The sequence below is a fragment of the Nicotiana sylvestris genome, chromosome 4, assembly GCF_000393655.2.
Source record: "Nicotiana sylvestris chromosome 4, ASM39365v2, whole genome shotgun sequence".
Taxonomy (NCBI): domain Eukaryota; kingdom Viridiplantae; phylum Streptophyta; class Magnoliopsida; order Solanales; family Solanaceae; genus Nicotiana; species Nicotiana sylvestris.
Window position 1 is genome coordinate 112628724 of NC_091060.1, and position 15641 is coordinate 112644364.

The 15641-nt window shown below is 42.0% G+C and overlaps 1 protein-coding gene across 1 annotated transcript; it reads left to right on the top strand.

Moving 5' to 3' along the window:
- The first annotated feature begins 2357 nt into the window (after positions 1 to 2357).
- On the top strand, positions 2358 to 6608 carry LOC138890014 (uncharacterized). The gene is made up of 5 exons (XM_070173365.1): positions 2358 to 2476; positions 2597 to 3214; positions 3727 to 4219; positions 6176 to 6249; positions 6314 to 6608. Exons 1-5 carry the CDS (start codon positions 2358 to 2360, stop codon positions 6606 to 6608), a joined length of 1599 nt encoding a protein of 532 aa, XP_070029466.1.
- Positions 6609 to 15641: the final 9033 nt, after the last annotated feature.

Sequence of the window (15641 nt, forward strand, 5' to 3'; positions counted from 1 at the left end):
TCGGAACAACCAATCTTATACATCTTAAAATAAAAATTACTACTAATCAACATTGAAACTAAATAGGGGCTTCAATAGAGTGTTACAACCATTCGAATCAGCTAACAAAATACAGTAACATGCAATGACTTTGTTCAAACACTTAAACCAAAATTTGGAAGAGGTAAATAGCCACAAGTTAATTAACAAAGCACACATGAGTACAGAACCTAATAATCAGAAATAGACTGCCATAAAACATGGTATCATCAACATTCCCATTCCCATTTCAAGATGTCATTTGAGGTCAAATGAGTACCTGGGAACAAGGGGAAAGCAAGAAAGGGCAAAAATCAGTAGGCAGCAGCAACAGGAATTCACCTAGATTTAAATAAATAGCAACGAAATCAGTCCAGAAGAGAGAACCAATTCCCCAGCTCAAAGCAAGGCTTTCATTACCCAATGTTCAAACCATTTTGAACCTCAGATAGGATCAGGTATTCTTTCAGCAGTAAAAGAAACAAACTCCAAAAGTTCTAATCAGGATTTCAATGCAACAGTGATTTTCAGCTCTTAGATCTTCTAATTCTGCCTTGAATGACAAGGAAGAGACACCTTTATAGGCAAGCAAATTGGGCAGACCCAAGGAGATACGTTTTTTCCATTCAGTCCCTTTTTAGTTTCCATCTTAGCTTAAACACTCCTAATTTAAATTCAGTTTTTTTGCAGAGTATTCCTCTACCCAGCTTCCTAGAAGCTTCCCAGACAGTTACAAGTAGATTCCCTCACTAAGACTACCCAAACTAACCCACATACCCCTGTTATTTACCTTAAACCCCAAATGAGTCATGGGTCGAATTGACCCGGCGGTTTAATCAAGTGAACGGGCTGCCCTTCCTTTATAGATGGGTCAGACCGAAAGCCCAAAAAGCTGAATGAACCCAACAAAATTGGTAACAACAAAGATAACACACAAACGATTTCTTAAAACTAACCCAATTAATAGACCAGAATAAACTAATTAAACTAAACTAATGAGGCCAACATAAAACGGGAGAAAATCAGAGGCTTGACTATAACCTTAATAAAACTCAACAAATCAAGAACACACATATTTTTTTAAAGGGGCTTGAAAGAAAAAAAAATAGAGGGAACAGAAAATAATTCAAAACATCGACAGATAGGTCCAGCCTTCAAACAGAGAAAAGGAGAAGAAAAGAAGAGGGACAAAAAGGTGAACTAAAACATAATTGGTCACGCAGAGGGATAGAAACTCACCAATCGAACTCAAAATCGGACAAGCACAAAGAACTAAGCCAAACTTATGTCGATCCTTTGTTCTTTGTCAAGAACAACAGATCGACATCTGTTTCGCCGAGTCCGAACCTCAAGGCTTGATAGAACAGCACTTCCCGAACATGCATGCTACCAGGATTGACAGAAAAAATGATTTTGAACTTTTGGGGTTGGCCTTAGATTCGAGATTCGCCGAGCTCCAAGCAGATTCGAAGGAAATTGGTCTGGGATTTAGAAAGAGGGGAGTGAGGGGGTCATGGGGTGTTATTTTGGTGGCGTTTGGAGGTGGCACCGCCACCGGACGGTGGTGGATTTAGGGGCGGCTCAGCTAGGGTTAGGCTTGGGTTCTCTGATAGACGGAGGTGTTGGAACGATGAATGAGGGGGGTAGGGGTGTTAGGACATATATATATCAAGTTAGGGCTCAGTTCCCAGCCGTCTGATCATATGGGATCAACGGCTCATATCAATATTGATCGAAACAACATCGTTTCGTTTGGGGGGGATCCGAACCGGGTCAGGCGTGGGTTGGGCCAGATATTGGGTGGTTTCCGTTTGGGTTGGGACTGTTGGATTGGGTTTGAGCCCAAATTTAAACCTTCTTTATTTCCTTCTTTTTCCTTTTCAATTCACAATTCTTTTCTTTTTCCAAAATTAAAATAAATCCTAAATTAATTAATAATTATTTTTAAACTAAATTATCCTACCCAATGGTATTTTTAATAATTAATTAAATCCTAAATTTAAAGAAAAATTACGCAATTCAAAATTAAAAAAATGCCAAATGAATAATTTTTGTGATTTTTATTTTTATAAAACAAACTAATTTGTTAATTAATCTAAAAATATAAAATTAAATCCTAAATGCAGATGCAACATATTTTTGTATTTTTCATGGATTAACTGAAATAAACGTGCACAGACAGATGCAAATAATTAACAAAAAATGCCATGAAATCCAACAAAATCTCAAACACTAGAAAAAAATTATTTTGTTTTGAATTTGTTGGAGTAATACATATAGGGCAAAAATCACGTGCTCACAAGACTAACCTGGTTCTTAATTGGGAGAAGTGTCATTTCATGGTACAAGAGGGCATAGCCTTGGGGCACCGAGTGTCAAGCAAAGGAATTGAGGTGGATTGTGCTAAAGTGGATGTGATAGCAAAGTTGCCCCCTCCAACTTCAGTCAAGGCAATCAGGTGCTTCCTCGGGCATGCCGGTTTCTACCGGAGATTCATGAGAGACTTCTCAAAAATTGACAACCCTCTCTGTAAGTTGTTAGAAAAAAATCACTCTTTCTCGTTTTCTGATAATTGTAGGGTAGCATTCGAGGAGCTGAAAAAGGGGCTGGTCACAGCACCTATCATTGTTTCCCCCGACGGGGAGCAACTATTCGAACTCATGTGTGATGCCAGTGACTACGCAGTGGGGGGAGTGCTGGGACAGCGGAAAGACAAGCTGATGCATCTAATCTACTATGGTAGTAGAACGCTGAGTGGAGCCCAGCTGAACTACATTGTGACTGAGAAGGAAATGTTGGCTGTGGTGTTTGCTTTCGACAAATTCATATCATACCTGATTGGCTCTAAGGTAATTGTATACACTAATCATGCAGCTCTCAGGTACTTGATTGAGAAGAAGGAGTCTAAGCCGCGCCTGATTCGTTGGGTGCTGCTATTGCAAGAATTCGACCTCAAAATTCGTGACTGTAAGGGCACAGAAAATCAAGTCGCTGACCATCTATCACGACTTGAAGGAGCTGAAAACTCAGTCGAGGTTGAAGATATTCTGGAAACCTTTCTAGACGAGCAGTTGCTCGCTACTAGTCTTGAGGAAGTTCCATGGTATGCAGATTATGCAAATTACCTGGCTAGTGGTATAATTCCCTATGACCTTTCATCTGTACAAAAGAAAAAGTTTTATCGTGACTGTCGCATGTATTATTGGGATGAGCCCTATCTATTTAGAATATGTGTTAACAATATGATACGGATGTGTGTCCCCGATATAGAACAATCTTTTGTTTTGCAGGCTTGTCACGCATAGGCGTATAGAGGATATTTTTGAGGAGTTAAGACAGTTGCGAAAGTGCTAGAGGTCGGATTCTTTTGGCCAACAGTGTTTAAAGATGCACACCAATGGGTGAAGGGCTGCAATGAATGTCAGCGGACCGGAACATTTCCCGTCGCCATGAGATGCCTATGAACCCGATTCAAGAGGTGGAAGTGTTTGATGTTTGGAGGATTGACTTCATGGGTCCCTTCGCCAGCTCCTTTGGCAATAAGTACATACCTATTGCTGTGGATTACGTATCCAAATGGGTAGAAGCCATAGTGTTTCCCACTAATGATGCAAGAGTGGTGGTGGTATTTTTGAAGAAGAACATATTCACCTGCTTTGGGACACCAAGAGCGATCATCAGTGACGGAGGCACACACTTTTGTAATAGAGCTTTCGAGAAGTTGCTCACAAAGTATGATGTACGCCAAAAGGTGGATACCCCATATCATCCCCAGACTAGTGGGCAGGTTGAAGTATCCAACAAAGAGATCAAGAATGTGCTAACCAAGACTGTGAACGCCACAAGAACAGATTGGGCAAAAAAGCTAGATGATGCACTCTGGGCGTATAGAACCGCTCTTAAAACACCAATTAGTATGTCTCCATATAAGTTGGTGTTTGGGAAGTCCTTACACTTGCTAGTGGAACTTGAACATAAAGCTTGGTGGGCATTGAAACAGCTGAACCTTGACATTGAAGCTGCGGGCACAACAAGGATCACTGAATTGCATGAGCTTAACGAGTTCAGACATCTTGCTTTTGAGAGCACAAGGTTGTACAAGGAAAGAATGAAGCGGTTGCACGGCCAGAACATTGTTGAGCAACATTTCAAACCCGGGGACATGGTACTGCTCTATAATTCAAGATTACGGCTATTCCGGGTAAGCTTAAGTCACGATGGTCTGGGCCATTTCGAGTGGTTGAAGTATTCCCTTCAGGAGCTGTAGAGATCGCCTTAGAGAAAGACTCTCACACATTTAGAGTCAATGGTCAGCGATTGAAGTTATACATAGGCATAAAAGAACCAAAGGAAGTGTCAGAGGTCCACCTAACGAAACCTCAGAGGTCGAGCGAGCCTTAAATGCGCTTGTGTGCGTCGTGCCATGACATTAACTAAGGCGCTAGTTGGGAGGCAACCCAACGATAGTAGTAGTTGTTAATTGTGAGTTTTAGGAAGTGCTAAACAATGCAGGTGACAATGGGCGGGTGATAAAGCCATCGGAAGTGGTAAGAACAGGTGAAAGATTTGAAAAAAATTAAAGGCCAGGAGTGCGCCCGCGCTACAGGCCGTGCTATTTGGGCAAACATTCTGCACAGCCTGCGCTTGTGAACGCGCTATTGGCCGCGCTACTAGCGCGATCGCGCTAGTGGCCGCGCTAATGGGCAAACATTCTGCCTGGCCCGCGCTCGTGAACGTGCTACTGGCCGCGCTACTAGCGCGATCGCGCTGGTGGCCGTGCTAGTTCCGACGATTTTTTGTGTTATATTTTCTGAGTTGTTCTAATTTTATTTTTTGTTAGTTGTAATAACCCCCCCCCCCCCTCCTTTAATCCCCCAACCCCACGCCCCAATTCCAAACACAACCCTCCCCAAATCCTCTTCTTCATCAAATCCCCTCTTCCACAAATTTTCATCTTTTTCAATTGGCCCCAAGTATCCAACCACATTCTCCTCCACCTTTCTTCTATGTTCCCCACCTTCTATCACTACAGGTATGCATTTTAGGGACCATTTGTTTTCTTTTGTTCCTTTTATTTCTGATTTTCATTTTTATTATTGTTGCTATGGACTTTGTTTAGTTGAAATTTGTGGTATATGTTGTAGTAACTATGGATGGAATGGTTGGTGGAGTTAGAGAATGATTTAGTTGTGATTGTGGCTACATTGTGGTGGTTTTTGATGTTGTAAAATGCTTGAAAAGGGTTGTGAGTGCCTAATGCCCACAAGGTGTTTGTGGAAAGGCCTCAATGAACGTAACTATGTAGTTGTGACCACTTATGCCTGTGAAGTCTGAGTAACCGCAACGCGTCACAATTTTGTGTTGGGCTGTGCTAATGTGTTCCCGTTTTTTAGGTACTATGACTCCATCTCGGAAACGCCGCGCCACAGGTGCATCTTCTAACAGCCAAGCCAGCTCGTCCAGGACACGAGGAGCAGCCCCTGCACGCCCCTTTGATAGCACCAAATTTGTCTCAGCCAAGGCTCAGGACTGTTTTGCAGCGAAGGCCTCTAAAAACCGATTCCGGAGAGGGGTATTAACATTGGATCGGTCCAGCGGCACTGCCCTCACATGTATACTGAGCTGCTAAGGCGGGGGTTGCAAACCTTCATTAATGCGCCAGGTGAGGTCAATGTCATGGTTGTTAGAGAGTTTTACGCCAATGTGTTGGAGCATGACAATGGTGTAGTCACAATACGCCAAAAGGCGGTGAATGCTTCTATTGAGGCGATACAGATGGCATACTAGTTGCCCCTACAGTGGTTGATTATGATGACTTTTATGAGTATGGCCATAACCCAACACACGAAAAGTGGGAGCAATTCTTTGAAACAATCTGTGTACCAGGGAAGGAGGTGGTTTGGATGAAATATGGTGAGAAGTTTCACTCCTCGGCACTAACCTTTGAAGGAAAGTGATGGCTGTATCTTATCAACAACCGTCTACTTCCGTCCCCCAACACTACGGAGGTAAATGGGCCCCGAGCAGCTTTGATTTGGTGCTTCATCAATGGTCACAACTTCGACGTGGCAAAAGTGATACATGAAGAGATGTTCATCCGCTTCCCAATGAAAAGGTATAGGTTATTTTTCCCTTCTTTAGTTACTCATCTTTGCAGGGAAGCTCGAGTGCCCGAAAATCTAGCTGTGGATGGGCTAGTACCAAAATATCCGCAAGTTCCGGGCTGACAAGGTAACAATGGGTAAGGACCCAACGGCAACTGAGGGGGAGGATAGTAGTGGCTCTGATGACTCAGACGAAGAGGAGGACGAGCGGAGGACGTGGAGGCCGAACCACAGGTCCATGAGCACAGTGCAGCAGCTGCAACACCATCTAGCATTGCAACATCTTCACAGCCACGACATAGTATCCGTGTGACCGCTTTGGAGCAGGATATGGCGGGGTTGCATACATCTATCACTGATTTGAGTGCCCGCGTTGACGGGGTGGCTGAGCGGCAGGTGAAGTCGGAAAAGAAATTCTTAGGTTGGCTGAGAGCTCTGGGTCGCGCATGCAGTGTAAACCCAGACACCGTCTCCGATCAGGAGTGATCCTTCAGGGAAGTTCCTTTACCTTACTATTCCTTAAATTTTGATGCCATGAGGACATGTCTACATTTCAAGTGTGGGGTGGGGGATACTTCAATGTATATATGTAATTGTACAATTTGGTTGTTTCTTTGTTTTGCGTAAATTGTTTTTGGTGTTTGAGTAATAGTTTGATTAGGTTAATTTAAAGTAGGTAAGTGGCTTGTCCCGATGACGAATCTCTTTTGGAGGGATTCTTGAGGGACTAAGTTGATCAAAAAAAAGGGAAATATGGAGAATCTTCCTAATGACGGAGCCTTTAGATAATTTACTTGAGGGAAGTAACTCTAGAGAAAAGACCAAAAAGATTTTTTTTAGGTAGTGTAGTAACCCCCCTCCCCTTGGTTTTTCTTTGGGCCACGGTTCTTTTCCAAGGGTTTAGCTTGAACCAGGTATAGGTAGTTTTTGTTCATTTTATTTTCTTTAGTAATGTTAAGCCTCTAGCATTAATACACCTGAACACGATAAACACTAGAGTGTAACGCTTAGTCTCAGTAGTTGATTCTTCCTAAAGTGCCTTAAAAAATTTATATGTTTGTTATTGACTTGAATACTCAGAAGAGAGTGTCTTGATAAGCCAATCTGGAATGAGTTATGTGCCATGTGTGTGTGAGCTTTACTGTATTCCATGATTCATATTTGATGCCTAGAACTTGCCCTGTGTGTTTGCAAAGCGAAATAGTAGTTTCATTCAGTCCTAGAAGTGATATAGGCATTTCTTTGTTGAGCCAGACATATAAAGTAAACCACCTAACTGTATTACATCTTAGTTAACCCAGTTGAGCTTATAAGCCTGTTTCTTTGGCAACCACATTGCGAACCTTACCCAATTGTTTGAAAAGCCTGCTCTTTGAACCCTTTTACCTCCCATAAGCACTTGAATATATGCAAATTATGCAAAGGCAAAAGTGTGGGGTGGTGGTTTGGTTTTTTGAGTGGAGCCGTTGAAATAGAGAAAAGGTGCAGTGTTTGGAAAAGTAAAAGAATAAGCACCACTGGAAAAAAAATGAATAAATGTAGTAATTGATAAGTGGTGGTTTGTTATAATTGCATCTAATGGATGGGGTTGTTGTAAATAAAAGAAAAAGTGGTGGGATGTTTGGTTGACATAAGTATGGCTTTGAATGTTAATGTAACTGTATTAAAAAGTTCTTAGGGAGGTTAGTCACTATATCCAAATATATACTACCCATTCCTTAGCCTATATTACAACCAAGTAAAGTCCTCTTGATCTTAGACTGAGTGGGCTCGATTAGTAGAGTAGTACACTACGGGCAAGCCTATGGTGCATCTTTGTGGCATGTGAATATTCTTTTTGAGAGTGAGGTAGGCTTGTCTATCTAAGTTCCTAATTGTTCTAAACATCATTATATGTGGAACTACTCTCTTGTGTGGATGTGAGGGCATGTGATTCATGAAGGAAGGGCAAGTCTTGACTTCTAAGTAGAGTAGTTTGAGAAAGTATGAATATTGCACGGCACGTGAGAGTCGACTTTTGAGGCTAATATTTTTCACTACTAGGCGTAACTCATGTGATTTGTTCTTGGTGTGATGCGTTAGGAAAGAATGCTTAGTGAAGCAACCTCTATAGAGTGTGGTGGATTGCTCGAGGACTAGCAATGATTTAAGTGTGGGGTGTTGATAATAGGCTAGATTTATGTAATTTGGCGATTGCTTATGCCCCAGCTTAATTATGTTTCAATGTTATAATATAGTTAAATGATGAAAAATGGGCTCTAATTGTGAATGTCACGCGTTGCAGGAGTGAGGAGCTTGTATGAGGCCTTAAAGCTGTGATTGGAGCTACATTAAAGCAAGAAAAAAACTCCTAGGAGTTGAGTACGCGAGAAGACGAGAAAAAGAATAGTTAAAATGAAGGCCTAGACTAGCGCGGCCATTAGCGCGACCGCGCTAGCCCAAATGGTCGAGGCAGAATGGTAGGGCATTAGCACGGCCATTAGCGCGGTCGCGCTAGCCCAGTTCCGGAATATTAATTTTCAGGGGTATCTGGGGGAAAATTCACTTAACCTATAGAAGGTCAAGCTCGCCCAAGGAGGGATTATGCAGCTTTTCATAGCTTAGTACAAGAAAAGGAGAGGCAAGAGGCAAGGAGGAGAATTCAACATCAAGTTCTTCCTTTTGTTTTATGATTTGTGATGAATTTGATTATTGTTGTGATGAACACCAGTATGAATAGCTAAATATTTAGTCTAAGGTTTGATGGAACCTATTGAAGGATGAACTTCTTGATTATGTTACTATAATTTGCCATTTTAATCTCTATTTGTTCAACTACGTGCTTGTTGTAGTTAATTGACATGATCCTCAATTAGCTGTGCCTATTTAGTGTGCATAACTCGAGAGAGAGAGTGCATATTTAGGTAATTGTTGAACAACACCACTCCCAAAATATATGAGGGATCAATAATTGCGGGTTTAAAGGCGGGATTAGGGATAATGAAGCCTTGGGTGTAATCTAAAGTGAGCTGTAATAAATAAGCCAGCTAGCGTAACTTAGGAGAGAGCATCAGTAGATTATCGTGATTACTCGGGAGAGATTTACGGTAGTAAGAGTGCTCCGGATTGATAGAAATAATTTTGTGATTCTATGTGAAGCATAACCGGAAGGAAGTCCATCAATAGGGGAAATCATAGCCTTAGAACGTTCTCTTAATAGTTTACAACTCAATTATAGTTATTTTTTCAGTTGCTTATTTACATTCATTCGTAGTTAGTAGAAATACCCTCAATTCTTATTTACAACATTTGAAAAGTTGATTCCGTGGAATTTAGTAAATCTAACGAGAAGTAATTGATAGGTTAATTCCTTGTGGGTTCGACTTTGGGCTAAATACTAAGATTATATTTGCAATGTCTGTGTGTCCTTTATATAAGGCATAGTTGGGTGTGACCAGGCACATACATTTGAGCTCCCTTGTTTAGCTCAAATCTCCTAGGAGGACTCAATGACATCTGTTCTTTCTTGCGGCCTCGAGGGACATAGAGAATGGCATCTTTGGAGGGCGTTGCCCCAATTTCAACTTCCACTTTCTTTTCCGTCTTATGAGGGGTGGTTTTGCTCTTTTTCTCCCCCTTGTCTTGTTTCGCGACAGTTTTTGGCTTCTTTTCCACATCGGCTATGGCAATGATGGCTTTTAGAGCTGGGTCAAACTCCCTGTCTTCACAAATCATCTCAATAACCGGTCCATTGTTGTGAGCCGGTAGCGGATTGTTGGTTACATTAGGGATATCTTCGTCCCTTAGCACTATTCTCTTTTGTTCTATCAGATCTTCCACAACCCTCTTCAAGGTCCAACAATTATCTATATCATGCCCTTCTGCCCCTGAATGATAGGCACATTGGGTGCCATGTTGGTAAGAGGGTGACTCTGGGTTTTGCATATTCGGGGGTACGAGTTGCAACAAACCCATTTGGACCAATTTTGGGAATAGGCTAGAATAAGACTCACCAATGGGTGTGAAGTTTGTTTTCCTTGGCAGCTCCCGGGCACGGAAGTTGTTTTGTGGGGGTAAGGGATTATAGTGAGCTTGGTAAGGAGGTTGATTTCTGGGAAGTGGAACTCTGTTCTGGTTAAATTGTTGTTGTGGCCTAACATAGGGTTGGGCATTCATCACTGTGTATGGCTGAGGAGCATAAGCCACATCTTGGTGGGGATAGTAGTGTTGTGGGGTTCTTTCAGAGAAAAGAGATCTGGGTAGATAGGGTTTTCTTGCACTCGACATTGCCATTGTTGTTTCTTCCTTTTTCTTTCGATTTGCTACTCCTACAGACCCACCCTGGATGGCTTGAGAGGTAGCCCTTATAGCAGACTGACTCAAGATTCGCCCTGTTTTCAACCCATTTTCAACTATTTCACCAATTTTGATGGCTTCGGCGAACGGCTTACCCATTGCAGACATCATGTTTTGATAATAATCAACCTCTTGGGCTTGAAGGAAGACATTGACCATCTCTGTTTCGTCCATGGGAGGTTTAACTCAAGCGGCTTGTTCACGCCACTTGACAGCATACTCTCGGAAGCTCTCCGAGGACTTCTTCTTTAGGTTTGACAATGAATTCCTATCAAGAGAGATATCAATGTTATATTGGAACTGCCTGACAAAGTCCCGAGCCAGGTCGTCCCAGATATGCCAGCGAGATATATCCTGATCCATATACCATTCTGAAGCGATACCGACCAAACTTTCTCCGAAGTAAGCCATGAGCAACTCTTCTTTTCCACCCGCTCCCCGCAGTTGGTTGCAATACCTTTTGAGGTGGGCAAGGGGATCCCCATGCCCATCATATTTCTCAAACTTCGGGGTTTTGAAACCAAAGGGTAGATGTACATGGGGGAACATGCACAGGTTGGCGTAAGACACGCTCTTTTGCCCACTCAACCCCTTTATGTTTTTGAGACTTTGCTCCATGTTTCTCATCTTTCTTGTAATCTCCTCTTGTCAGGGTTTTTTGTAGTTTTCTCCTGTCTTACGGTAAACTCGTACCGAGGCGGCTGAGGATAAGCACTAGTAGTAAACTGGGATGGTTCCATTGGGAAGGATGGTGTTTGAAAGGTGAAAGAGGATGGATCGAAGCTAGGCCCAGGTAGAGTAGGTTGTTTCGTAGCTGAGCAAGGTGGCTCAGTGAAGATGTTTGAAGCCGCACCTGAAGCTAACACCTGGGGGCGAGCCTCAGAAGGTGTTCCCACAAAGTTGGCGGAAATGGTAGGATATCCCAGTGGGGTGTTTGGATAGCTTATGGGGGTGTTGGAGGTCCCACTTGCCCTGGGAAAAAGCTCAGGAAATCTGGGGATTACACTTGGTGGTTCTTTTCCATTTGCCCAGGCGTCCCACATTTCCATCATGCGGAGACACAGAAATCTATTTTCCTTGGCAACTGCCGATTCTGAAGTTGGATGCCTGAGATTGGACTCATCTGCAATAGGAACTGTTGGCAGAGGCATTTCCGAAGACATTTCAACGCTTCCTTTCGACCTTGTGAAGTATGGATGCGAAGCCAAACTACCACAAAACCAACCACCTTACTATAAAACCTGGGTTTAACAGTAGACAACAAACCGGTCAATTTGAAGCAAATAACACATAGGTAATCACACATTGGGGTGTGATGCACCTATACAGTTAAATGTATTTCTACATGTTTCGCAACGGTTGCATGTTTTATCCCGGCTTTGCTTACTTTCCCCAATTTTCTTTTCTTTCCACTTTGGCTTTTCGTGCTTCTATTCCCATTTTCCGCTCTTTTCTTTCATCTCTTTCCTTCCTCTTTTTTCCATTTTTCTTTTGATTTTTCCTCGACTCTCTTTTCTTTCTTTTTTTGGGTTTTTCCTTGGGTCTTTCTTTTCACATCATTCTCTTATTGGAGTTATTTACAAAAATTATGACCGGATCCGATGAAGATTGCCTACTTATCACGACGCCGCATGAATCAGATCATTACGTAGTTCAAGAAAAATAAATGCGGAAAATAAAGAAACAATTTTTGGGAATTTTCTATTTTCATTAATAAAAACTCCTAAACTTTTCTATTACAAAAGACTTCAAACTACTCATTTCTTGGAATTTAAAACTACGAACTGACTCAAAACAACATTTTAAAAATACAGACTCGATAGATGAAAAAATCATGAATACATCAATGCTTCAACTCCTGGGGCCCGCGGGACATCATTCGATCTAGCCACGGGCCTACATGTGAGATTCCCGTGAAGCCGCTCCAAATCACTCATTATCTGGCGGACAAATGTCATCACTGTAGCGAAGAAAGTGGTTCGAGTCATGTCCTTACATGCTTGGCATTTCATGACAATGTAGTCGGCAATGGCTCTAACCCTCTCTCGGACAATACCCTTTTCCTGAAGCAAGTGCCCGATTTGCTGATTCCGGACCTCTAGCACCTGAGTGTCATGTTGGCTTTGATTCTGCAATTGTCGCATATCTTCCTCCATCTGGGCCATCAAAGCATGACAATATTACCTATCGGCTTTAAAGTTCCTAGCATGTTTGTCCGCCTCATTTTCAAGGGTGGTTAGCTTTCTCTTCAAATTGGTGATTGTCCCCTCGTATTTCCTTTTCATTTGTTGCACAAACTGTGCTCGCCCTTCTGCATTCTTTGCCAATTGTGCCCGGACTTTTGCTAAGTTGGCCTCAGATTTTTCTAGGTCATCTCGACACTCAAGTACTTTCTTTCTCAGACTTCTTATAAGCCTTTCATCTTCTCAGTTTCTTTCCGGGTTTCTAGCAGTTGTTCTCATTTTCTGGATTTGAGCTTTGAGGGCTTCATTTTTCTGAGTTAGCTTTTTCTTTTCCACTTCATTTGCGGCAGCCTGGATACTGTTGCCAAATTTTAGGTCCCTTATTTGTCCCTCTAATTTACTTATTTTGGCCCTATAGCTTTCTTTTTTTGCCAACCAACCCCACTGCTCTTGCGAATCGTTAGTGAATTGTTGGACATGGGGTCTATTAGCTGGTCTCTCGGGAATCTGAAACCTTTTACCAAACCAAATAATGTACTTGAGGTCTACCTCACCTCTAGCTAGATCCCGCACCATAGTCTTAGGTTCGAGAAATCTGCACTCATTCCACACTTGGCGAACTCTTCCTTCCGGAAATACGGCCTTCGGGCCCAATTCAACGACATGTCTACTCAAATCTTCGTCATGAGGAACAGTTTGAAATTTGCCCAGTTGGTGCAAAACCCTGTGGGGAGCATACGGCCGGATGCCCATCAGGAGAAGATAACACACTTCGGCCTACATGTATACGGCTTTGGTGACAGGGAGCCATCCGAACGCCCACTCAATTTTATCATAAGTTAAAGAACTTAAGTGTGCAAACCAAGCTTCGGTACCCTCGGGAAATTCAACACCCACCACTCGACTTTCAAATTCTTCGATGCAATTCAAATCGGTCATACCATAGTTCATATACCCGACACGGTGATAGAGGTGTTCATGTATCCACAATTGTAGTAGTAAGTTACAGCCTTGGAAGAACTTCCCACCTTCTCAACAAATGGTCAAAGCTCGATAAATCTCAACTAAGATCAGGGGAACCAAAGTGCCATAAGCTTTCTTGATTGCGACGTCAACCATTCCCATGAGGCCCAATTCTATGTTGTCGTCTTTTCGCGGACAGATTATAACACCCAAGAATGCTACTATAAAAACTAAACTCCTCCTTGCCTCCCACTTATCTTTATTCCGGCATAGGTCAGACCAGTATTCGGTACTTCAAAACCTTGGGGGTTACCATAGTGTTGATACAAGAATGGAAAGTGTAATACCCTTCAGACAAATTCCCGTCCTGAATATCCCGGCTAATACTAAACATATCCAGAAATTTATGGGGAGCTACCGGTCTTGGTGACACTGGGTACCGACTTCTAAGGTTTCCACCGATGTCGGTGTAAGCCGCAATTTCCTCTAGCGTGAGTGTGAGCTCAAAATCAGAAAAGCGGAACACATTGCGAGTCGGATCCTAAAAAGGTATCAAGGCTTCAATCACGTCAAATCTTGGTTTGATGTTCAAAAGTCCGATAAGACCACCCAAAACCTTTACCACGGTTCCTCTACTGCCTTTCCCTAAATCGTTCCACCACATGTGGAGCTGTAAGGGGATCTCTTTAAGAGCTGCAAATGGTTCATTTTCACCTGTGCTCATCCTGCACATTTATTAGGCTGATTTAATTAAAGAAAAATTATGACTCATTTTGACTCAAGAAAAAGTTGTCACTAATTTTTTTTCCAAAAATTTCGTAAAAAATCCGGCTTTGCAAATACGGCCTTTCAGCTCTTCGGGGAAGAAGATTTTAAGGCTGTATTTGCTAACCGGCCAAAACCTTGAAAAAGCAACCAAAGGTGGCTATTCATGCAAAAACGGCCTTCCGGTGCCTTTTTAGAGACATTCGGCTATTTTAGCCAAGAATGACATCACCCTGCTTATTTACAATAAAAATAAAAAAAATTGTTCTTTTTGGGCTATTTTTGCAAAAAGAGAAGTTGGACCCGATGGGGGTTGCGTACGTATCTCTTCTTTTTTTTCAAAATTTCGACAGAGTTTCGGTATATTTTTGGAAACTAATTTTTTTCAAAAACAGGCAATTATCTCTCTTAGCTCTCACATTGATTTTTTTTTCAACTTTCCTCTTATTATCCAACAAACCAGTCAACATGCAAATCCGAAGCAAATAAATGCACAAGTAGCAAGTAGGATGCATCAGGATGGTCATTTCATTTCGGGTACACCTGTCCTAGACAGACCCAACCCCTGTGTTGAGTCTCCAAAGTCAAATGCATGTGATGCAAACAAACGTTTCTACTAGGGATCCAGCATGAAGTTTTGTTATACTAGGTTTAAAACCTGGGTTTATTATTCTAGACCTGGCTTACCCAAGCGGATAGCTCGAGCCGAGGGGGGGCAGCGTACCGGAAATACAGAAGCTTCACCGGCTTTGCAACTTGTCCGAACCTCGTTCTAAAATTGGGATAAGACTCTAACAGAAAAAGAAGCCACACGAAGTGCACACTTCCCAGATGATTTAGACGACTCAGAGAGAAGAAGGATTTCGTAGCAGTTTATATACAATCCAAACAATATCAAAGCGGTAAAAGCGGCATTTAGCACATTAGGCTCAACATGTAAAAATCAGATAAAAACAAGTCAACTATAATAATTATTCTAAGCTTGAATTCTTAAACTCTAAACCAAAGTTCTGGGTTTATTTCCCCAGCTGAGTCGCCAGAGCTGTCACACCTCCTTTTTTATACACCGAGAGGTATATAAGGGAGTTTTTTCACTTTAAGTGACATTATTCAAAATGAGATTATTTTACTTTATTTTATTCAGAGTCGCCACTTGGGATGATTTGTTTTTGTGGTGTCCCAAGTCACCAGTTTATTTTTTAAATCCCAGATCGAGGAAAACTCGACTTCCCTTTTTGAAGTCTGCGAACCAGAAATTCTGAATAAGGAATTC